Raw genomic sequence first — 24,681 nt, 5'->3', positions numbered from 1 at the left:
AAAAAATATATCTACAAACAGTAAATGTTGGAGAGGGTGTAGAGAAAAGGGAACCCTCTTGCACTGTTGGTGAGAATGTAAATTGATACAGCCAATCTGGAGAACAGTATGGAGGTTCCTTAAAAAACTAAACATAGGACTACCATACGACCCAGCAATCCCACTACTGGGTACATACCCTGAGAAAACCATAATTCCAAAAGAGTCATGTACCACAATGTTCATTGCAGCTCTATTTACAATAGCCCAGAGATGGAAACAACCTAAGTGTCCATCATTGGATGAATGGATAAAGAAGATGTGGCACATATATACAATGGAATATTACTCAGCCATAAAAAGAAACGAAATTGAGTTATTTGTAGTGAGGTGGATGGACCTAGAGTCTGTCGTAAAGAGTGAAGTAAGTCAGAAGGAGAAAAACAAATACGTATGCTAACACATATATATGGAATCTGGAAAAAAAAAAAAAGGTTCTGAAGAACCTAGGAGCAGGACGGGAATAAAGACGCAGACATAGAGAATGACTTGAGGACACGGGGAGGGGGAAGGGTAAGCTGGGACGAAGTGAGAGAGTGGCATGGACATATACACACTACCAAATGTAAAATACATAGCTTGTGGGAAGCAGCCGCGTAGCACAGGGAGATCAGCTCAGTGCTTTGTGACCACCTAGAGGGTGGCAACTATTTACATATCATTTACACTGTATTCACAACTACTTACACAGCATTTACATTGTAGTAGGTATTATAAGTAATCTAGAGATGATTTAAAGTATATGGGAAGATTGTGTAGGTTATATGCAAATACTACTCCATTTTGTATAAGGGACTTGAGCATCTGCAGATTTTGGTATCCACAGGAGTTCTGGAAGCAATCCCACGGATACCGAGGGACGGCCTGCTCTATTTCTAGTATTTTATTTGATCCCTAAAATGTGTTAATATAATTGTTTGCCTCAGGGCTCTGTTAGTGCTGCCACCAGTTTTGCAAGAGGTCAGGATGAATTCTACAATGTCACATGACATAGGCTATGAAATAGACTGGGGCCAGCCTGTAGCCACCTATATTCTTTATCGTCCCATGGAGGGTCATGTCAGGGCCTGGGTATCTGCTGGATACTGTGTTGGTTCTATTCCAATAGAGGGACTCCTACTCACTGTGGGTTCCCCTTTTTATAGGAAGAGCCTTAGTAAACCTATTACATGTTAACATAAATAACATATTTTATGAATAATAACCATACTTTCCAGAGCAAAAACAATGAAAAGACTGGAATTGCTTTACATTTTACCAAATCTCTTTAATGTCATATAGCCTCTGGAAAAACTACTGTACACTTGTGAAGGAATAAGAGTGAAAAGGGCAAATAACATCTTGGTATTGTTATGAAAACTGTTCTGACCATATGAACCCCTTGAAAGTGTCTTGGGGACCTTAGAGGTCCCCATATCACACTGTGAAATCCATACTATCAAGATACCCTGTTGGGGCTTCCCTGGTGGCGCAGTGGTTGAGAGTCCGCCTGCCGATGCAGGGGACACGGGTTCGTGCCCCGGTCTGGGAAGATCCCACATGCCGCGGAGCGGCTAGGCCCGTGAGCCATGGCCGCTGAGCCTGCGCGTCCGGAGCCTGTGCTCTGCAACGGGAGAGGCCACAACAGTGAGAGGCCCGCACACCGCAAAAAAAAAAAAAAAAAAAAAAAAAAAAAAAGATACCCTGTTGTCTGGCCTGGTATCAAGATGCTCTGTTGTCTGGTGCTGTCTAGCATCTCAAAAGTCTGAGGAAGTAGAGGGTGTTGTACCTTGAGGGTTTCTACATTACTCCTTACACTAACTCAAATCACCCTTACCAAGTGAACAAGAGTTTATCAGGGTGAAGAGAAAAGATAGATCTTAGGACATTTGAAGGAGGCCAGGGACCCCAAAGAGCGAGCAAGTCTCTGGGCAGCCGCCAGCAGAAGGAAGGATGTAGGCTCCAAGGGAGATGTGAGAAAGGAAGGCCACAACAATCTGCTTTCAATCACAGAATCTTGAATTTGAATTACGCTTTATGCTTTTCAAAGCATTTTCACAGATTACTTGATTCCCTCTTCCTTAAGATTTCTTATTATTTAAATTCTGGTTTTCAAGAAGTATTTTTGTTCTGTTTTGTTTTTAAACACCAGTCCCTGAGCAGAACACATGGTTTAGTTTAATTACCTTTAAGGAGTCAATTAAGCAGACTAGGCTATAAAATAAAAGCATGGGGATAGAATTCCGCTCATCCTTCTACGTTAAAGACTTTTCATTTTGGTGGCAACAACAGCTTTTGTGAATTAGAACAACCCGAACCTACCAGAAAGAATAAGAGTAAACATTCAGCTAACCGCAGTGACCAGGGGGAGGGAGGGCGGAGAGCTTGCAAATCCCCTTACTCACCGAAATGGGCTCCTTTTGTGTGATTTCCTGCGGAGGCAGCAGTCAGGGCTGCTATTTATACAGCGGCCCTCCCCCTAGTCGCACACAACATCCAGCGAACACCTCCTGCTTCCTCTCTCCAGAATGGGAAAGGTAAGTGCTGGGTACCTGATGCTCAACCTTTGCCGGGTCGCGGCATCTTCAGCGGGGCTGCAAATCGCTTCATGCTTCCACATCTTCCATTTTGCAGATAACCTTCTACGAGGACCGGGGCTTCCAGGGCCGCTGCTACGAGTGCAGCAGCGACTGCCCCAACCTGCAGCCCTACGTCAGCCGCTGCAACTCCATCCGGGTGGACAGCGGCTGCTGGATGCTCTATGAGCGCCCCAACTACCAGGGCCACCAGTACTTCCTGCGGCGCGGCGACTACCCCGACTACCAGCAGTGGATGGGCTTCAATGACTCCGTCCGCTCCTGCCGCCTCATCCCCACTGTGAGTGTGGCTCTGTCTTTGCCTTCCTCTCTTTGGAAATCTAAGCCATTAAAAACTGTCATCCTTCAACCAAACGGTTCCAACTGGAGAGCAGAAAGGGGGAGTGAGCCCAGTGCATGCAGTCCATTCTAGAAGGGTGTCCCAGATAGCAAGCCATTCTTCATGAAATCTGGTGTTTTTTTTAAAATCACATATTCCCAGTTTTTCATGTTTTAAATGGAATCAAAAATGAAAAGACTCATTAACAAAAAGCAGAACATAGAAGAGACTGAAGTTATCTGTTCGAGATATAATTTCCTTTTTTTGTATTGAAGTATAGTTGAGTTACAATGTTCTGTTAATGTCTGCTGTACAGCAAAGTGATTCAGTCATACATACAGACATTGTTTTTTTAATATTCTTTTCCATTATGGTTTTTCACCAGACACTGAATATGGTTCTCTGCTCTGTACAGTAGGACCTTGTTGTTTATCCATCCTATATATAACAGTTTGCCTCTGCTAACCCTAAACTCCCACTCCAACATATAATTTCTTAAAGTGGTCATTGCAAGCCATATCAACGCAGAAATCCAATATATCACAACTTATAAATACAATCTGGTTCCGTTTAGTTGATAAAAATACTTTTGCTTGCTTTGGCTTACTTTTCTAATTGATTATCCTCCTAGAGAAGACAGGCATCCTGGCTTCTATTCTGATTTTGTAGGCAGTACCTATTAGCACACCTAGAGGTAGAAATTAGAGGAAAGGCCACATCCAAAACTACAGTTTGAGATTCAGTCTTTCCTAGAGAGTGATGGCAGAGTTCTTAGAAGAATGTGTAGAAGTGCGGGAGCATGAGATATGGTGTCATCCAAACAGAGCTGCAAGAAGACCATTCCCGCTGCTGAGGGAATGAGGAAGTGAAGGGTAGGAGGCCAGAAAGGAAGCTTAAGAGTCACATAGGTGGAAATTTGAACTGAAAATGAAGTTATGAAAACGGAGGTAGGGAAGATGTGTCATCTTACTTTTTTGCAAGGGCTTAATAATCCATAGTATGCATGAAAACCAAAACATTAGTCCTACAGAAAATAGCTAAACGTTGATTCCTTTATAACAAGGGTAATATATCAAATGAGGCTTCACTTTCCAATGATGCTCACTTTTCTCCTTTGAGAGGGACGTTCTCCAATAAGAAGCACTAAAATGATCAATTTTATTTTAGACAAACCTAAATTCCCAAGGACAGAGACTGGTGCATAGCAGTTGAAGAGCTGCTAAGTTCTGTTCCTAGCTTAGCCCATCCACCGTGAGATTCACGGGTGGGCGTTGGGGACCAGGAAGGCTCCTTAACTCTGCGACACGGTTGTGGTGAAAGCAGACTTGGACTAAGGGAACTTTAATTTCTCTCTATTTTGTTCACTTACTTTTTCTTCTCTGTCTGCTACCCTAGCACTCCGGCACTTTCAGAATGAGAATCTATGAGAGAGATGACTTCAGAGGACAAATGTCAGAGATCACAGATGATTGTCTGTCTCTTCAGGACCGCTTCCACCTCAATGAGATCCACTCCCTCAATGTGCTGGAGGGCTCCTGGGTCCTTTACGAGCTGCCCAACTACAGGGGAAGGCAGTACCTCCTGAGGCCAGGGGAGTACAGGAGATATCTTGACTGGGGGGCGATGAATGCCAAGGCTGGTTCTCTAAGACGGGTGACAGATTTTTACTGAAGTATTTTCATTCTCCACTTTTCTCCTTTAGAATCTAATAAAAGATTTAGCTTGTGTTTCTGGCACTAACAGAGTCCTGCCTTTCTTTTAATCTATTAGGCCTTCAAAAGCAATAATGGCACTTGACCAGACATGATAACATATGCTTTCAAGATGGGGAACAACCTCTTATAAGGGGAAGTGAGTAGAGGATATTATTGCCAGCATTCTTTTAAAGGCTAGGCCACGTGGGCTCAAAGTTCAGTTCAACTGGGCTCAACCCATCTGTGGTTAATCTTACAAGTTACAATAATAAACAAGTTACATAAATAAACAGTTACAATACTAAACAAGTACTTATTGAAACACCTCAAGTTACCCCTCCAGGTTATCCCCATCATCTTCCCTATACAGTCCAAGTCTTAATTGATAAGGAAAGCCATTCTCATCTAGACTCTTACTTTAGCTCCATAAACAAACAAATAAATGCCCTGTCCTCTCACCTACTGCACTCCTTATCCTTCTAACAGCCTCCATCCCCTTTCTCCCATTTCCAATACCTCATACCTCCATGAGATTTCCCAATAGAATTCACTGTCTCTTTGCTGTATGTGCTTTGTACAAAATTATCAGGATTTTTACCAAAAACCGTATGCACATAGGAAAACTCTGCCTCCTATCATTTTTTTTTTTTTTCTGGCCACGCTGCATGTGGGCCTTAGTTCCCCTACCAAGGATCGAAACCATACCCCCTGCAGTGGCAGCATGAGTCTTAACTCCTAGAATGTCAGGGAAGTCCCTGCCTCCCATCATTTTAATAGGAGTAAAGTACTGTGACCATATATGAAAAATAAGGGACTTCCCTGGTGGTGCAGTGGTGAAGAATCCTCCTGCCAATGCAGGGGATAAGGGTTCAATCCCTGGGCTGAGAAGATCACACGTGCCACGGAGTAACTAAACCCGTGCACCACAATTATTGAGCCTGAGCTCTAGAGCCCACATGCCACAAGTACTGAAACTTGCACGCTCTAGGGCTCGCATCATGCAACTACTGAGCCTGTGTGCTGCAAATACTGAAGCCCATGTGCCTAGAGAACGTGCTCTGCAACAAGAGAAGCCACTCCAATGAGAATCCTGGGCACCACAATGAGAAGTGGCCCCTGCTGGCCACAACTAGGGAAAGCCCGCGTGTAGCAATGAAGACCCATTGCAGCCAAAATAATAATAATAATAAAGAAAAATAATACTAAATCAAAAAAGGGCATTAAAATTTTCTGGACAAGTTTGCTTGTTTGATTCAGTTGTTTTCTTTTTAAAATAAACATAGATTAAGGTCACTAATAAAAAATTACAACATAATAAATTAAAGAAATTAAAAATAGGTGAATGAAAAAATTGCGTCAGAAGAAAAATGAGAGAGAGAGAGAGAGAGAGAGAGAGAGAGGTGGAGCCAGGAGTGAAGTCTGAGCCCAAACTGGGTGCTATAAAGGCACTTTGGTGGCTGAAGCTAGAACCAGATTTGGATCCAGCAGCCAAGACATAGAAGGAAACATGATCAGTTCCATGACTGACAGAGTCCATACGACAAATAAATTAATTATTCAAGACTAGCCTAACCATTCCCAGTACTGAAACCTAAAAGAAAATTTTCTTGTGGGTCCTAGTAAAGAAGATACTGAGTAAACAACGTCCTCAATAACATCCTGCAATAATTAAATATGGTTCTTAGGACTTCTTCTTGTAAAGTTCCCCAGTGAAGCTGACAGCTTCAGGTCAAAATTCATCTGAAGTACCCTATCCTTTCAGATTCTAATAAATGGCTCAAAGCTCATCTCACAGCAGGTGGGAGACTTATGTACCCACTTCTTCCAACACACATATACCCAATGTTTCTTGAAATTCTGGAGAGGAGACGAGTTGTTTATGCGGAGACGAGTTGTTTATGCTTTTGCCAGTTACTCTCCACTCTGAACTCCTGCCTTGTCATTGAGTGGATCCACGTTGACCCAAAGTGGAGACATAGTGCCTTTTCCTTGAACTCCTGAACCATTTCTCACATAAAGCATTAATGTGTGCCTCCAGCATTGTTATAGAGGTTGTGAGGGGAGAGATGCAAGTTTAGATCACAATAGCACAACAATATGAAGTTTAATATTGGATGACCCTGCTCTAGTCTGCAAGCTCCAACCTGCTGCTGGGTGGCCTGTCTTTCCCTTCCTTGCTCCCCTCTTCTCTGTCCTTAGATGTACCCACATGTTTGTTCATTCTCTGTAGAGTCTCCTTCCATCTCACACATCAAGGGCTCCATATCCACCACCCAAGTGGCTTATTACCAGGACAAGCATATAATGTGTTGCTTATCCTGAGTCATTTTTGAGAGTGAGTGTGTTCTATTAAGGATTACACTGGAGCAAGAAACATGAAGCAGGACCGTTCCAGGCAAACTGGGGCACGTGGTAAGGCTCTTTATAAAAGCTCCTTCCCTGGAAAATAGATTCTTGTATTATTTGATATTAATTGTTCCTAAATCTCAGTTCTTTAACCTTTAAACTCCCAAAACTAGTGTTGGCTTCCTGGAGACATTAGCCAGCATCCTCTGTTTGCCAATAATAATACAGCAAACATGAATGAGAAAGCCAAAAGCTTCTTGGAGTGCCAAGTTTTACATTATTTGCCTAGTAGGCATAAAATCACAGGCATCAGACATGGAAATTATGTGAAACATCTGAACTGAAGGCACATAAAACTAGAGACCCTGGATCTCACTGATCAAGTTTGCAAGTTGCTTCCCTTCCTGGGGCACAGGCAAAGAGAATGCTATCTACCCTCTAATCCCAACTTAAAGAAAAGGTCAACAGTGGGGAGTTGCCGGGGGAATACATTATGCCCAAACTATCTCCTAATCTACCCTTCCTCCTTCTCTCTATCCTCTCTCTAAACACTGGTACCTTGAAGAGATGAGTGTCTGAGCTGAAAGCAGAGAAGGGATACCCTACAGGATCCCACTAACCTTCTCCCCATGAAGATGAACCAACAATTCAAGATAACCCTGGTATCATCCTACATGCCCTACACACGCTAGTATTTCCTATATATCCTAGCTTGTTATAAGTCCAGAGTTTAAAGCTTTTTCTTCCCTTTTTTTCCTCTTTTCTCCCTTTGAATCCACAGTGTCTTCTGGACTAACCTTACAAAAGTTCCACCAAGCACAGAAACTGAAGTAGCAGCTATTCCACAAAAGTGTCAAGACCCCACTCTATTGAGCTACACCCTCAAAATGTTCTCCTCGCTATGGGTTCCCTCTCCAGTTTCCCTTCCCCATTTTCAAGGGGTAGGTCCTGATGTAAGCAGGTGTCTTATTCCATTCCCTCTGGACATTTGGAGTTCAAATTTTCTTCTTTGTGGGTTTGTTAAAACAAAACTGACAAGCACAACCACCTGTTGCTTAAACAAGAAGGCGTATTATTTTTGTTTTGTTTTCTTAAAATATTTATTTCATTTTTGTTTATTTATTTTGGGTTGTGCGGGGTCTTAGTTACAGCACGTAGGATGTTTGTTGCAGCATGCAGACTTCTTTGTAGCAGCATGCGAACTCTTAGTTGCAACATGCATGTGGGATCTAGTTCCCCGACGACGGATCAAGCTCTGGCCCCCGTCATTGGGAGCGTGGGGTCTTAGCCATTGGACCACCAGGGAAGTCCTGAGATATATTGTTCTTGTTGATGAAAAATTAATCAGTCAATTTAAGAAAGAATTGGAAAATTTTATTCGAACCAAATTTGAGGATTATAACCTGGGAAGAGCACCTCAGGAAGCTCTGAGAACTGTTCTGCCTGTTAGAAGTCAAGACACAGTGTATATATAAGTTTTCTGAGACAGAGGGATGTACATTAAATGACGTATTATTGACAGTTTACATAATCCAGATTTAAGCGCCATCGTGGTGGGTCACGTGACCCTTTACAAGCTCTAGAAGGAGTGTTGGACTTCTCTGGTGGCACAGTGGTTAAGAATCCACCTGCCAATGCAGCGGACACAGGTTCGAGCCCTGGTCTGGGAAGATCCCACATGGCGCAGAGTAAATAAGCCTGTGTGCCACAACTACTGAGCGTACGCTCTAGAGCCCTCGAGCCACAACTACTGAAGCCCACAAGCCACAACTACTGAAGCCCGCACACCTAGAGCCTGTGCTCCACAACAAGAGAGGCCACAGCGATGAGAAGCCCGCACACTGTAACAAAGAGTAGACACCTCTCGCCACAACTAGAGAAAGCCTGCACACAGCAAGGAAAACCCAACACAACCAAAAATAAATAAATATTTAAAATGGAAAACCAAAAAGAGGGAATGTTATCTTTTAAGGAGTTGCCTTTTTGGTGCTAGGAGAATGTTGCTGTTTATGGTTGAGCAGGCATTCTTGATGATGGGGGAGGTCTGGTTGATGTATAATGCAGATACACAATGCGGGGGGGAGAGGGGAGGCCAAAGGGCAGAAAAGAATTTTGATGTTGAAATTTTTCACATTTTTAACATGAAAATTCATTTGTTCCAAGAGGAATGCCATAGGAGTTAAGCAGAGGTGGGTCAGTGATTGCTTCCTGTCTTCACGTCAGTTAATGAACGGCCGAGAAAGACAAGCCGAGAAACAGAACCAGAGGCTGGTGCTATGATGGTGACCTCCAGGTCCTTACCCAGTCTCCTTGTTTGAGAGAGTTTGGTCTACATGGCCGCCAACCAATGACCTCTTCTCATTTAACCAAGCACGTATACGATACAAATGCTACGTTAATTATCAATACTAGGAAGCAAGCATGTGGGTAGGAAGGTGGACAGTTGATTGGACCTCAGACACTAGCAAAACTCCGGAATTGGACACTGCTGTTGTCACAGTAACTTGGCATCTCAGGAGACATACAATTAGAATTACGAAGGAGCAGAGGGCTTAGGGGACAGCACAGTTCTGTTTTCTCTCTTTTGCTTACTCATCTCGCCTATTATAAATGCCCATTAAATAGATCAGATGCAGGGTGCTTATGTCATCCTACACATTGAAAGTTGCAAATGCTGAACTTTGATGCGAGTGTGTAGGCCTGTTGTGCTGAGCCTTTGAAAGAGGTCCCGTGGACTATTACAACGATGAATTTCAGACGAGGGAATAACGTTCATATCCCCCAGACATTTATTGAGTAAACTTTACAGGCCAGTTCATTTTTCCAGTTAGTGAGAATACAAAAGTAAAGATGGATGGCAGGGCGGAGGGGCGGGGAGATAAATTAGGAGTTTGGGATTAACATATACACATTATTATACATAAAATAGTAAACAACAAGGACCACATATATAGCACAGGGGACTATACTCAATAACCCATAAGGGAAAAGCATCTGAAAAAGAATAAATATAAATATATGTATAACTGAATCGCTACACCTGAAACTAACACTGTAAATCAGCTACACACACACACACACACACACACACACACACACACCCCACACACACACACACACACAAGGAAAACAATGGAAAAGAAAAGAAGAAGGAATAAATCAGAGTAGTGTTTTTCAAAGTTTGGTCAAGAACAACCTGCTGCTGCCAGTTAAAAATACAGATTCCTAGAGTCCTTTCCAGATCTAATGATGCAGCGTCTCAGAAGAGGGTAGAGCCTGGCATTTAGCATTTTTAATAAGCACAGGTGATTCTTAATGCTCCCTGGAGTTTGAAGAACACTAGATGATTTCTAAAGTTCCTTCCAAATCTACATTTTTACCACAAAATGGCTTTGTGGTGGAGACACTTTTCAGGCATCTTTGAGAGAACTGAACATTTTTGAGAGAGACAATTGGGCTGAAGTCATCCTTAATAATGTCTCACTATTACTAATATCAAACGTTTATTCAGTGCTCATTTGTGCCAGGTATGTGCCAAACACATTAAACACATAACCCCATTTTTCAGGTCAATGTCCTTTAGCCAAAAGCCACCAGACACACCTGTTGTGAAACAAAGGGGTTTGTTACTGGTTACAGTGACGGAGAGAACATACACCATGGGGAAGCATGGACTGTCTCCGTAAGAGGGTTAGAAAGAACTATGATAGGACTTGTACTTTGGTTGGGTGACTTGGGGAAGTGCCTAAAAAGGCAGATGTTGGGCTTCCCTGGTGGTACAGGGGTTAGGACTCCGCACTTCCACCGCAGGGGGCACGGGTTCAATCCCTGGTCGGGGAACTAAGACCCCACATGCTGCGCGGTGCGGCCAAAAAACATAAAATAAACAATAAAATAAAAAGCAGGAGCTCACTAAATTGGACGTTGTCAGACAGCAAGGGTAATTTTATGATTGGATACCTTAATAGTTCTACTCATGGGGAAGGGAGCAAAGAACAAGGATTAAGCTGCAATTGATACAGAAGCAGCAGTTAATCATTTTGGCTGAGAGAGGGCCTGTGTCTGGGGTTCTGTGGGTGGCACATTCGCTTTGTTTTCGCCTATGCTTAGACAAAATTACGAAGTCGCCTTATTTTGTCTCATTTCATCATGGTCTCAGGGTAACCTGGCCTCAGTTGGTATTTCGTGAGATTGTTTATGTCTAATAGGGAAATATGGCCTAGCTCTGAGGGCCAGACCAGCTTTCAAATATCAGAGGTTGCAGGCCCCTTCCTTTTTCCTTCCTTCCTTCCTTCCTGCCTCCCTCCCGCTCTCCTTTCTTTCTTTTCTTTCTTTCCTTCCTTCCTTCCTTCCTTCCTTCCTTTCTTTCTTTCTTTCTTTGTCTTTCTTTTCTCTCTCTCTCTCTCTCTTTCTCTCTCTCTCATTCAACATACTATATCCCATGAGATAAGTATTATGAAATAACTCCTGCTCTGAGAGGTTGTGTGGCTTGCCACGTTCATGTGGCTACTAAGTGGACATTCTGAGTCCACGAGGCTTTACTGCCTTCCCCTGGTAAAGGGAAAGCAATCTATAAAGCAATATACTTCTCAGTCTTGAACCCCGTGGTCATAAAAACCTTTCTTTTGGTTCTTATCACAAGTCGGCTACGATGGGCTGGTTTCCAGTTATATGAAGCGTGCTCACCAAAGAGGAAGTTAAAAGCTATGCCTTAAAGCGTTGTCAAAACTAGCAAGAATCAGAATCCAGATTTGTGTCCTGTACTGGATTGACAAGTCCTATGAAGAAAGCAGTTTTAAGATAGAGTGGTCTCCGTGGTCCAGGAAAATCAGTGCTTGTGGCATTCTGCTTCACCCACAGCCTCTCTGGAATTCTGGGGCACTTCCATAAAGACATGGATTTTTTCCCCCAAAATACACAGGGCATAAACGAATCATACGTATAGAGACGTGAGTTTCAGGTCAAAAGTTCAGACTGATGTGCTGATAAATTTATAAAACCCTAAGAATCCAAATAAAAGCAACTCTAGGGACTCATCCAGAGCCCGAACAGACAGCGTTAGAATATACCAGAGAATGAGGGCAGACTAGACAGGCATTTCCACTGAATGCAGCATGCAAAAGGGATCCATAAAACCCCCTTACGCACCCCCGGGGCCCCTTTTGTGTTGTTCTTGCCAACACAGCAGCCGTCCTGCTATATAGACCCGCTGCGCTGCCGGGGCCCCATCACACTGAACTCACATCATCGTGTCAACCAGCCATGGGGAAGGTAAACGGAACACAAGTGAAATAAAATGGAGCGGGGAAAAATGCCTCTATACAAGATCTATTACGGGGAGCAAATGATTTCATTTTGAATTATACTTCCTTTGCAGATCACCTTCTACGAGGACCGGGGCTTCCAGGGCCGCTGCTACGAGTGCAGCAGCGACTGCCCCAACCTGCAGCCCTACTTCAGCCGCTGCAACTCCATCCGGGTGGACAGCGGCTGCTGGATGCTCTATGAGCGCCCCAACTACCAGGGCCACCAGTACTTCCTGCGGCGCGGCGACTACCCCGACTACCAGCAGTGGATGGGCTTCAACGACTCCGTCCGCTCCTGCCGCCTCATCCCCACTGTGAGTGTGGTTCTGTCTTTGCCTTCCTCTCTTTGGAAATCAAAGCCATTAAAAACTGTCATCCTTCAACCAAACGGTTCCAACTGGAGAGCAGAAAGGGGGAGTGAGCCCAGTGCATGCAGTCCACTCTAGAAGGGTGTCCCAGATAGCAAGCCATTCTTCATGAAATCTGGTGTTTTTTTTAAAATCACATATTCCCAGTTTTTCATGTTTTAAATGGAATCAAAAATGAAAAGACTCATTAACAAAAGGCAGAACATAGAAGAGACTGAAGTTATCATCTGTTCGAGGTATACTTTCTTTTTTTTGTATTGAAGTATAGTTGAGTTACAATGTTCTGTTAATGTCTGCTGTACAGCAAAGTGATTCAGTCATACATACAGACATTGTTTTTTTAATATTCTTTTCCATTACGGTTTTTCACCAGACAGTGATTATGGTCTCTGGGCTGTACAGCAGGACCTTGTTGTTTATCCATCCTATATATAACAGTTTGCCTCTGCTAACCCTAAACTCCCACTCCAACATATAATTTCTTAAAGTGGTCATTGCAAGCCATATCAACGCAGAAATCCAATATATCACAACTTATAAATACAATCTGGTTCCGTTTAGTTGATAAAAATACTTTTGCTTGCTTTGGCTTACTTTTCTAATTGATTATCCTCCTAGAGAAGACAGGCATCCTGGCTTCTATTCTGATTTTGTAGGCAGTACCTATTAGCACACCTAGAGGTAGAAATTAGAGGAAAGGCCACATCCAAAACTACAGTTTGAGATTCAGTCTTTCCTAGAGAGTGATGGCAGAGTTCTTAGAAGAATGTGTAGAAGTGCGGGAGCATGAGATATGGTGTCATCCAAACAGAGCTGCAAGAAGACCATTCCTGCTGCTGAGGGAATGAGGAAGTGAAGGGTAGGAGGCCAGAAAGGAAGCTTAAGAGTCACATAGGTGGAAATTTGAACTGAAAATGAAGTTATGAAAACGGAGGTAGGGAAGATGTGTCATCTTACTTTTTTGCAAGGGCTTAATAATCCATAGTATGCATGAAAACCAAAACATTAGTCCTACAGAAAATAGCTAAACGTTGATTCCTTTATAACAAGGGTAATATATCAAATGAGGCTTCACTTTCCAATGATGCTCACTTTTCTCCTTTGAGAGGGACGTTCTCCAATAAGAAGCACTAAAATGATCAATTTTATTTTAGACAAACCTAAATTCCCAAGGACAGAGACTGGTGCATAGCAGTTGAAGAGCTGCTAAGTTCTGTTCCTAGCTTAGCCCATCCACCGTGAGATTCACGGATGGGCGTTGGGGACCAGGAAGGCTCCTTAACTCTGCGACACGGTTGTGGTGAAAGTAGACTTGGATTAAGGGAACTTTAATTTCTCTCTGTTTGTGTTCACTTACTTTTTCTTCTCTGTCTGCCACCCTAGCACTCCGGCACTTTCAGAATGAGAATCTATGAGAGAGATGACTTCAGAGGACAAATGTCAGAGATCACAGATGATTGTCTGTCTCTTCAGGACCGCTTCCACCTCAATGAGATCCACTCCCTCAATGTGCTGGAGGGCTCCTGGGTCCTTTACGAGCTGCCCAACTACAGGGGAAGGCAGTACCTCCTGAGGCCAGGGGAGTACAGGAGATATCTTGACTGGGGGGCGATGAATGCCAAGGCTGGTTCTCTAAGACGGGTGACAGATTTTTATTGAAGTATTTTCATTCTCCACTTTTCTCCTTTAGAATCTAATAAAAGATTTAGCTTGTGTTTCTGGCACTAACAGAGTCCTGCCTTTCTTTTAATCTATTAGGCCTTCAAAAGCAATAATGGCACTTGACCAGACATGATAACATATGCTTTCAAGATGGGGAACAACCTCTTATAAGGGGAAGTAAGTAGAGGATATTATTGCCAGCATTCTTTTAAAGGCTAGGCCATGTGGGCTGAAAGTTCAGTTCAACTGGGCTCAACCCATCTGTGGTTAATCTTACAAGTTACAATAATAAACAAGTTACATAAATAAACAGTTACAATACTAAACAAGTACTTATTGAAACACCTCAAGTTACCCCTCCAGGTTATCCCCATCATCTTCCCTATATAGTCCAAGTCTTAATTGATAAGGAAAGCAATTCTCATCTAGACTCTTACTTTAGCTCCATAAACAAACAAATAAATGAACCTGTCCTCTCACCTACTGCACTCCTTATCCTTCTAACAGCCTCCATCCCTTTTCTCCCATTTCCAATACCTCATACCTCCATGAGATTTCCCAATAGAATTCACTGTCTCTTTGCTGTATGTGCTTTGTACAAAATTTTCAGGATTTTTACCAAAAACCATATGCACATAGGAAAGCTCTGCCTCCTATCATTTTTTTTTTTCCTGGCCACGCTGTAATGCGGGCCTTAGTTCCCCTTCAAGGGATCGAACCCACACCCCCTACAGTGGAAGCCTGGAGTCTTAACGACTGGATGGCCAGGGAAGTCCCTGCCTCCCATCATTTTAATACGAGTAAAGTACTGTGACCATACATGAAAAATAAGGGACTTTCCTGGTGGCGCAGTGGTTAAGAATTCTCCTGCCAATGCAGGGGATACAGGTTCAATCCCTGGGCTGAGAAGATCACACGTGCCACGGAGGAACTAAGTCCGTGCACCGTAACTACTGAGCCTGAGCTCTAATGCCCACATGCCACAAGTACTGAAGCCCATGTGCCTAGAGCCCATGCTCCGCAACAAGAGAAGCCACCGCAATGAGAAGCCCGGGCACCACAATGAGGAGTAGCCCCTGCTGGCCACAACTAGAGAAAGCCCACGTGCAGCAATGAAGACCAATGCAGCAAAAAGAAAAATAATACTAAAGAAAAATAATACTAAATAAAAAATAGGGCACTAAAATTTTCTGGACAAGTTTGCTTGTTTGATTCATTTGTTTTCTTTATTTTAAAAACATAGATTAAGGTCACTAATAAAGAATTACAACATAATAAATTAAAGAAATTAAAAACAGCTGAATGAAAAAATTGGGTCGGAAGAAATACAAGAGTGAATGAGAGGGAGAGATGGAGCCAGGAGTGAAGTTTGAACCCAAATTGGGTGCTATAAAGGCACTTTGGTGGCTGAAGTTAGAACCAGATTTGGATCCAGCAGCCAAGACATAGAAGGAAACATGATCAGTTCCATGACTGACAGAGTCCATAAGACAAATTAATTATTCAAGACTAGCCTAACCATTCCCAGTACTGAAACCTAAAAGAAAATTTTCTTGTGGGTCCTAGTAAAGAAGATACTGAGTAAACAACGTCCTCAATAACATCCTGTGATAATTAAATATGGCTCTTAGGACTGTTTCTTATAAAGTTCCCCAGTGAAGCTGACAGCTTCAGGTCAAAATTCATCTGATGTCCCCCATCCTTTGAGATTCTAATAAATGGCTCAAAGCTCATCTCACAGCAGGTGGGAGACTTATGTACCCACTTCTTCCAACACACATATACCCAATGTTTTTTGGAATTCTGGACAAGTTATTTATGCTTTTCCCAGTTACTCTCCACTCTGAACTCCTGCCTTGTCATTGAGTGGATCCACACTGACCCAAAGTGGAGACATAGTGCCTTTTCCTTGAACTCCTGAACCATTTCTCACATAAAGCATTAATGTGTGCAGCCAGCTTTGTTACAGAGGTTGTGCGGGGAGAGATGCAAGTTTAGATCACAATAGCACAACAATATCAAGTTTAATGTTGGATGACCCTGCTCTAGTCTGCAAGCTCCAACCTGCTGCTGGGTGGCCTGTCTTTCCCTTCCTTGCTCCCCTCTTCTCTGTCCTTAGATGTACCCACATGTTTGTTCATTCTCTGTAGAGTCTCCTTCCATCTCACACATCAAGGGCTCCATATCCACCACCCAAGTGGCTTATTACCAGGACAAGCATATAATTTGTTGCTTATCCTGAGTCATTTTTGAGAGTGAGTGTGTTCTATTAAGGATTACACTGGAGCAAGAGGCATGAAGCAGGACCGTTCCAGGCAAACTGGGGCACGTGGTAAGGCTCTTTATAAAGGCTCCTTCCCTGGAAAATAGATTCTTGTATTATTTGATATTAATTGTTCCTAAATCTCAGTTCTTTAACCTTTAAACTCCCAAAACTAGTGTTGGCTTCCTGGAGACATTAGCCAGGGTCCTCTGTTTGCCAATAATAATACAGCAAACATGAATGAGAAAGCCAAAAGCTTCTTGGAGTGCCAAGTTTTACATTATTTGCCTAGTAGGCATAAACTCACAGGCATCAGACATGGAAATTATGTGAAACACCTGAACTGAAGGCACATAAAACTAGAGACCCTGGATCTCATTGATCAAGTTTGCAAGTTGCTTCCCTTCCTGGGGCACAGGCAAAGAGAATGCAATCCACCCTCTAATCCCAACTTAAAGAAAAGGTCAACAGTGGGGAGTTGCCAGGGGAATATATTATGCCCTAACTATCTCCTATTCTACCCTTCCTCCTTCTCTCTATCCTCTCTCTAAACACTGGGACCTTGAAGAGATGAGTGTCTGAGGTGAAAGCAGAGAAGGGATACCCTACAGGATCCCACTAACCTTCTCCCCATGAAGATGAACCAACAATTCGATAACCCTGGTATCAGCCTACATACCCTACACACACTAGTATTTCCTATATATCCTAGCTTGTTATAAGTCCAGATTTTAAAGCTTTTTCTTCCCTTTTTTTCCTCTTTTCTCCCTTTGAATCTACAGTGTCTTCTGGACTAACCTTATAAAAGTTCCACCAAGCACAGAAACTGAAGTAGCAGCTATTCCACAAAGGAGTCAAGACCCACTCTATTGAACTACACCCTCAAAATGTTCTCCTCACTATGGGTCCCCTCTCCAGTTTCCCTTCCCCATTTTCAAGGGGTAGGTCCTGATGTAAGCAGGTGTCTTATTCCATTCCCTCTGGACATTTGGAGTTCAAATTTTCTTCTTTGTGGGTTTATTAAAGCAAAACTGACAGTCACAACCACCTGTTGCTTAAACAAGAAGGCGTATTGTTTTTGTTTTGTTTTCTTAAAATATTTATTTTATTTTTGTTTATTTATTTTGGGTTGTGCGGGGTCATAGTTACAGCATGTGGGATGTTTGTTGCAGCATGCAGACTTCTTTGTAGCAGCATACGAACTCTTAGTTGCAACATGCATGTGGGATCTAGTTCCCCAACGACGGATCAAGCTCTGGCCCCCAACATTGGGAGCGTGGGGTCTTAGCCATTGGACCACCAGGGAAGTCCTGAGATGTATTGTTCTTGTCGATGAAAAATTAATCAGTCAATTTAAGAAAGAATTGGAAAATTTTACTCGAGCCAAATTTGAGGATTATAACCTGGGAAGAGCACCTCAGGAAGCTCTGAGAACTGTTCTGCCTGTTAGAAGTCAAGACACAGTGTATATATAAGTTTTCTGAGACAGAGGGCTGTACATTAAATGACATATTATTGACAGTTTACATAATCCAGATTTAAGCACCATCATGGTGGGTCACGTGACCCTTTACAAGCTCTAGAAGGAATGTTGGGCTTCTCTGGTGGCACAGTGGTTAAGAATCCACCTGCCAGTGCAGGGGACACAGGTTCGAGCCTTGGTCCAGGAAGATCCCACATGGCACAGAGTAAATAAGCCTGTGTGCTACAACTACTGAGCGTACGCTCTAGAGTCCTCCAGCCACAAATACTGAAGGCCACAAGCCGCAACTACTGAAGCCCGCACGCCTAGAGCCCGTGCTCCACAACAAGAGAGGCCACAGCGATGAGAAGCCCGCACACCGTAATGAAGAGCAGCCCCCGCTCGCCACAACTAGAGAAAGCCTGTGCACAGCAAGGAAGACCCAACACAGCCAAAAATAAATAAATATTTATTTAAAAATGAAAACCAAAAAGTAGGAATGTTATTTTTTAAGGAGTTGCCTTTTTGGTGCTAGGAGAATGTTGCTGTTTATGGTTGAGCAGGCATTCTTGATGATGGGGGAGGTCTGGTTGATGTATAATGCAGATACACAATGCGGGGTGGGGGAGAGGAGAGGCCAAAGGGCAGAAAAGAATTTTTATGTTGATATTTTTCCTGCCTTACCATAAAATATGAATTTTATTTCACATTTTTAACATTCGTTAAAATTCATTCATTCCAAGAGGAATGCCATAGGAGTTAAGCAGAGGTGGGTCAATGATTGCTTCCTGTCTTCACGTCACTTAATGAATGGCCGAGAAAGACAAGCCGAGAAACAGAACCAGAGGCTGGTGCTATGATGGTGACCTCCGGGTCCTTACCCAGTCTCCTTGTTTGGGAGAGATTGGTCTACATGGCCGCCAACCAAATGACCTCTTCTCATTTAACCAAGCACGTATATGATACAAATGCTACGTTAATTATCAATACTAGGAAGCAAGCATGTGGGTAGGAAGGTGGACAGTTGATTGGACCTCAGACACTAGCAAAACTCCGGAATTGGACACTGCTGTTGTCACAGTAACTTGGCATCTCAGGAGACATACAATTAGAATTACGAAGGAGCAGAGGGCTTAGGGGACAGCACAGTTCTGTTTTCTCTCTTTTGCTTACTCATCTCGCCTATTATAAATGCCCATTAAATAGATCAAATGCAGGGTGCTTATGTCATCCTACACATTGAAAGTTGCAAATGCTGAACTTTGATGCGAGTGTGTAGGCCTGTTGTGCTGAGCCTTTGAAAGAGGTCCCGTGGACTATTACAACGATGAATTTCAGACGAGGGAATAACGTTCATATCCCCCAGACATTTATTGAGTAAACTTTATGGGCCAGTTCATTTTTCCAGTTAGTGAGAATACAAATAAAGATGGATGGCAGGGCGGAGGGGCAGGGAGATAAATTAGGAGTTTGGGATTAACATATACACATTACTATACATAAAATAGTAAACAACAAGGACCTCATATATAGCACAGGGGACTATACTCTGAAAAAGAATAGATATAAATATATGTATAACTGAATCGCTACACCTGAAACTAACACTGTAAATCAGCTACACACACACACATACACACACACACACACCCCACACACACACACACACACACACACACACACACACAAGGAAAAGAATGGAAAAGAAAAGAAGAAGGAATAAATCAGAGTAGTGTTTTTCAAAGTGTGGTCAAGAACAACCTGCTGCTGTCAGTTAAAAATACAGATTCCTAGAGTCCCTTCCAGATCTAATGATGCAGCGTCTCAGAAGAGGGTAGAGCCTGGCATTTAGCATTTTTAATAAGCACAGGTGATTCTTAATGCACCCTGGAGTTCGAAGAACACTAGATGATTTCTAAAGTTCCTTCCAAATCTACATTTTTACCACAAAACAGCTTTGTGGTGGAGACATTTTTCAGGCATCTTTGAGAAGATTGAACATTTTTGAGAGAGACAAATGGGCTGAAGTCATCCTTAATAATGTCTCACTATTACTAATATCAAATGTTTATTCAGGGCTTCCCTTGTGGTGCAGTGATTGAGAGTCCGCCTGCCGATGCGGGGTACACAGGTTCGTGCCCCGGTCCGGGAAGATCCCACATGCCGCGGAGCCGCTGGGTCCGTGAGCCATGGCCGCTGAGCCTGCGCGTCCGGAGCCTATGCTCCGCAACAGGAGAGGCCACAACAGTGAGAGGCCCGCGTACCGCAAAAAAAAAAAAAAAAGTTTATTCAATGCTCATTTCTGCCAAGTATGTGCCAAACACATTAAACACATAACCCCATTTATTCAGGTCAATGTCCTTTAGCCAAAAGCTACCAGACACACCTGTTGTGAAACAAAGGGGTTTGTTACTGGTTACAGTGACGGAGAGAACATACACCATGGGGAAGCATGGACTGTCTCCGTAAGAGGGTTAGAAAGAACTATGATAGGACTTGTACTTTGGTTGCGTGACCCGGGGAAGTGCCTAAAAAGGCAGATGTTGGGCTTCCCTGGTGGTACAGGGGTTAGGACTCCGCACTTCCACCGCAGGGGGCACGGGTTCAATCCCTGGTCGGGGAACTAAGACCCCACATGCTGCGCGGTGCGGCCAAAAAAACATAAAATAAACAATAAAATAAAAAGCAGGAGCTCACTAAATTGGATGTTGTCAGACAGCAAGGGTAATTTTATGATTGGATATCTTAATAGTTCTACTCATGGGGAAGGGAGCAAAGAACAAGGATTATTAAGCTGCAATTGATATAGAAGCAGCAGTTAATCATTTTGGCTGAGAGAGGGCCTGTGTCTGGGGTTCTGTGGGTGGCACCTTTACTTTGTTTTCGCCTATGCTTAGACAAAATTACGAAGTCGCCTTATTTTGTCTCATTTCATCATGGCCTCAGGGTAACCTTGCCTCAGTTGGTATTTCGTGAGATTGTTTATGTCTAATAGGGAAATATGGCCTAGCTCTGAGGGCCAGACCAGCTTTCAAATATCAGAGGCTGCAGGCCCCTTCCTTCTTTCTTTCTTTCTTTCTCTCTTTCTTTCTTTCTTTCTCTCTCTCATACAACATACTATATCCCATGAGATAAGTATTATGAAATAACTCCTGCTCTGAGAGGTTGTGTGGCTTGCCACGTTCATGTGGCTACTAAGTGGACATTCTGAGTCCACGAGGCTTTACTGCCTTCCCCTGGTAAAGGGAAAGCAATCTATAAAGCAATATACTTCTCAGTCTTGAACCCCGTGGTCATAAAAACCTTTCTTTTGGTTCTTATCACAAGTCGGCTACGATGGGCTGGTTTCCAGTTATATGAAGCGTGCTCACCAAAGAGGAAGTTAAAAGCTATGCCTTAAAGCATTGTCAAAACCAGCAAAAATGAGAATCCAGATTTGTGTCCTGTACTGGATTGACAAGTCCTGTGAAGAAAGCAGTTTTAAGATAGAGGGGTCTCCGTGGTCCAGGAAAATCAGTGCTTGTGGCATTCTGCTTCACCCACAGCCTCTCTGGAATTCTGGGGCACTTCCATAAAGACATGGATTTTTTCCCCCAAAATACACAGGGCATAAACGAATCATACGTATAGAGACGTGAGTTTCAGGTCAAAAGTTCAGACTGATGTGCTGATAAATTTATAAAACACTAAAAATCCAAATAAAGGCAACTCTAGGGACTCATCCAGAGCCCGAACAGACAGCGTTAGAATATACCAGAGAATGAGGGCAGACTAGACAGGCATTTCCACTGAATGCAGCATGCAAAAGGGATCCATAAAACCCCCTTACGCACCCCCGGGGCCCCTTTTGTGTTGTTCTTGCCAACACAGCAGCCGTCCTGCTATATAGACCCGCTGCGCTGCCGGGGCCCCATCACACTGAACTCACATCATCGTGTCAACCAGCCATGGGGAAGGTAAACGGAACACAAGTGAAATAAAATGGAGCGGGGAAAAATGCCTCTATACAAGATCTATTACGGGGAGCAAATGATTTCATTTTGAATTATACTTCCTTTGCAGATCACCTTCTACGAGGACCGGGGCTTCCAGGGCCGCTGCTACGAGTGCAGCAGCGACTGCCCCAACCTGCAGCCCTACTTCAGCCGCTGCAACTCCATCCGGGTGGACAGCGGCTGCTGGATGCTCTATGAGCGCCCCAACTACCAGGGCCACCAGTACTTCCTGCGGCGCGGCGACTACCCCGACTACCAGCAGTGGATGGGCTTCAACGACTCCATCCGTTCCTGCTGTCTCATCCCCCAAGTGAGTTCAACTTGATTTCAATCATGCCACCTGAGTGTCCTCACTCTGTTAGTGATGGGTGTTAGGGCGAGGGAAGTTTTCCTTTAAATACACCTTAAGGTTAAGTGGGCTTTGGGTATCTGCCAAAGCCCAGGTAGATCCCGGCACAAAAACAGCAGAGAATATAAGGAAGAATTCACTTAGGGAAAGAATTTTATTTTTAATCTTTGCTGCCATTAGGTCAGTCAAAGCTTGTCTGTGACAAATGTAATATCACAATGGGATATAAAACAAACTTGCAAGTGGGAAGGTGTTTAGGCATAAGAAGGCAGTATTTCTAACAAATTAACTTTTACCTATAGTAAAGGAATTGATAATGAACAAATTAGATAGTTTCCACTGCAGACTAGTAAAAATGGAAAAGTCGGTTGTTAATATAGGCTATTCAACGCTATCTTCCAATTTTGGAAAAGGTAATTTTTCTTAATTTGGAAAATCAGTTGAATTCTCGTTTCAGACTATTTACACAAATTTTCCACCAAAGGATGTGATTTTTTAAAATCCTGTTTTAGTGGTAAATTTATGTGTATATGTATATAACTTTTGGAGATAAGAGTCATATTAAAATACAGGCAAAATACTTATCATTTCCCCCCAAAATGTAGGTTTATCACCTAGGAATCAAGAAATTATGGAATTTAGAATTAGGAATCAAGATATTTGAGCTTGCGATGGATTCTAACCCAGACCTTGAACTTCTTAAAAATTCCATCTCTCACACAAGTAGAAAATGAGCATTTGTTAAATGCTAGTAGAACACAGATCCACATGAAGCGTTCACAGCAATTTCAGAGTCTCAGTTTTGACACTGACAACCTCATGCCCCAACCTGCCAAGTTCATCTCTTGTTTGGTTGCTTTTTCTGCTCTTTCTCTTTGTGGACCAAGCAGACAAGCTCCCACAGGCTGCGGCTGTATGAGAGAGAAGATCACAAAGGCCTCATGGTGGAGCTGAGCGAGGACTGCTCCTGTATCCAGGACCGCTTCCACCTGAATGAGGTCCGCTCCCTCCACGTGCTGGAGGGCTGCTGGGTCCTCTATGAGATGCCGAACTACTGCGGCCGGCAGTACCTACTGCGACCCCAAGAGTACAGGCGCTACCACGACTGGGGGGCCATGGATGCTAAGGCCGGCTCTTTGCGGAGGGTGGTGGATTTATACTAAAATAGTTTCACACTACCATTTTCTCATTTGGAACCTAATAAAGTATTTAGTCTGTATTGTTGGCAATCGCTGGCTTCTGTTTTTCTTTCATTGTGTGCCAATTAATTCACCTGTAAATACTCCCTCTTAAAGGTTGAGGAGTGGATAAGAGGAGGTGGGGTCTGTTCTAGAAGAGCATCAAGGTAGAATGAGTTTTGAACAAGGCTCAGAAGTGGGGGTGGAGAAAGGAGAGAGCCTGTCTGAGAAATAAAGGCAGATCAAAGCGAGAGAAATGGGAGAGGGTGACTGGTGAGAAGGGAGGCATTCAGCTGAGGGCCTAAGGAAGAGCATTCCAGGAGTTTCCATCGGACCCAAGAAGTAGCTGTAAGCCACAGAGTCACAGATGAGTGGTGAGGGCAGCTCATTTGGAAAAAGCCTGATTAGACTCTATAAGGAATTATACTTTTGTTTTCTTTCAAGCACGGTAATATATAACTAATGCCAGGGCTGCCATCAGCCATTGCCATACTTTTGGACTCAGCTGAAGACCCTCCTTCTTATTCTAAAACAGCTCCCGACCAGGGTGCACCTCTTGGCCAGTACAGCTGCTGGACCAAACACTGAGTGAATTTTAGAAACTGCACAGCTGTTCACAGTGCTCAGCTAATGCAAATAAATTAATGAGATACACATTAATATTTTAAATAGATTTGCCTGATATAGTGTACCACAAACAATAAAAAGTTCTTTGCTACAAAAAAGCAGGCTCAAATTTAAAGGCACATTGAAGAAAGACATAATTTCTAAAGCCCTCTGATTGAAGTAAAATCTGCTTGCTCACAAGGGAAGCCCTGAATATTAAAAAAAAAAAAGAAAATTCTTTCATCAGTAGAAAATTAGTTTATTTTTAACTTGAAGTGTTCCCTCCAAAGTGATAGTCGCCCATAATCTTACTACTTTACACATCCTATCAAGAAAGAAGTGGAGGGGTCCCTCTGATCCCACACTTCATCGCTAGCCCTTCTGCACATTTGGTGGGTACTCTTCTTGAATTTTCCCTCATTTATATAGATATCTCATGAAACACATATTTTTATTTCTTTACAAAAATGAAATCATGCTGTACATATTAGTCTGCAACTTGCTTTTATCAATAAAAT

General features: G+C 43.1%; 3 protein-coding genes and 1 long non-coding RNA gene across 5 annotated transcripts in view; 3 read left to right on the top strand and 1 right to left on the bottom strand.

Moving 5' to 3' along the window:
* Positions 1–24,681, bottom strand: part of LOC307187756 — a 75,771-nt gene that overhangs the window by 44,639 nt on the left and 6,451 nt on the right. The window lies entirely within an intron of this gene.
* LOC307187555 (gamma-crystallin B-like) lies at positions 2,773–4,951 on the top strand (the record flags this gene model as incomplete). The annotated part of the gene is made up of 2 exons (XM_079923753.1): positions 2,773–2,892; positions 4,330–4,951. 2 exons carry the CDS (start codon positions 2,773–2,775, stop codon positions 4,603–4,605), a joined length of 396 nt encoding a protein of 131 aa, XP_079779879.1. The 3' UTR covers positions 4,606–4,951.
* On the top strand, positions 12,237–14,679 carry LOC307188154 (gamma-crystallin B; the record flags this gene model as incomplete). The annotated part of the gene is made up of 3 exons (XM_079924914.1): positions 12,237–12,245; positions 12,352–12,591; positions 14,032–14,679. The coding sequence occupies 3 exons, from the start codon at positions 12,237–12,239 to the stop codon at positions 14,305–14,307; spliced, it is 525 nt and encodes a 174-aa protein (XP_079781040.1). The 3' UTR covers positions 14,308–14,679.
* LOC307187752 (gamma-crystallin C) lies at positions 21,983–23,673 on the top strand (the record flags this gene model as incomplete). Of its 2 annotated transcripts, XM_079924221.1 has the most annotated exons (3): positions 21,983–21,991; positions 22,098–22,340; positions 23,267–23,673. In XM_079924221.1, 3 exons carry the CDS (start codon positions 21,983–21,985, stop codon positions 23,540–23,542), a joined length of 528 nt encoding a protein of 175 aa, XP_079780347.1. In that variant the 3' UTR covers positions 23,543–23,673. The 2 variants fall into 2 exon arrangements, with proteins under 2 accessions (XP_079780347.1, XP_079780348.1); XM_079924222.1 differs by lacking the exon at positions 21,983–21,991 and having other exon boundaries at positions 22,218–22,340; positions 23,270–23,673.

The sequence above is a fragment of the Stenella coeruleoalba genome, assembly GCF_951394435.1.
Source record: "Stenella coeruleoalba genome assembly, chromosome: 6".
NCBI lineage: Eukaryota > Metazoa > Chordata > Mammalia > Artiodactyla > Delphinidae > Stenella > Stenella coeruleoalba.
The sequence above is the reverse complement of the archived record's forward strand: the minus strand, read 5'-3'. Positions and strand labels throughout refer to the sequence as shown.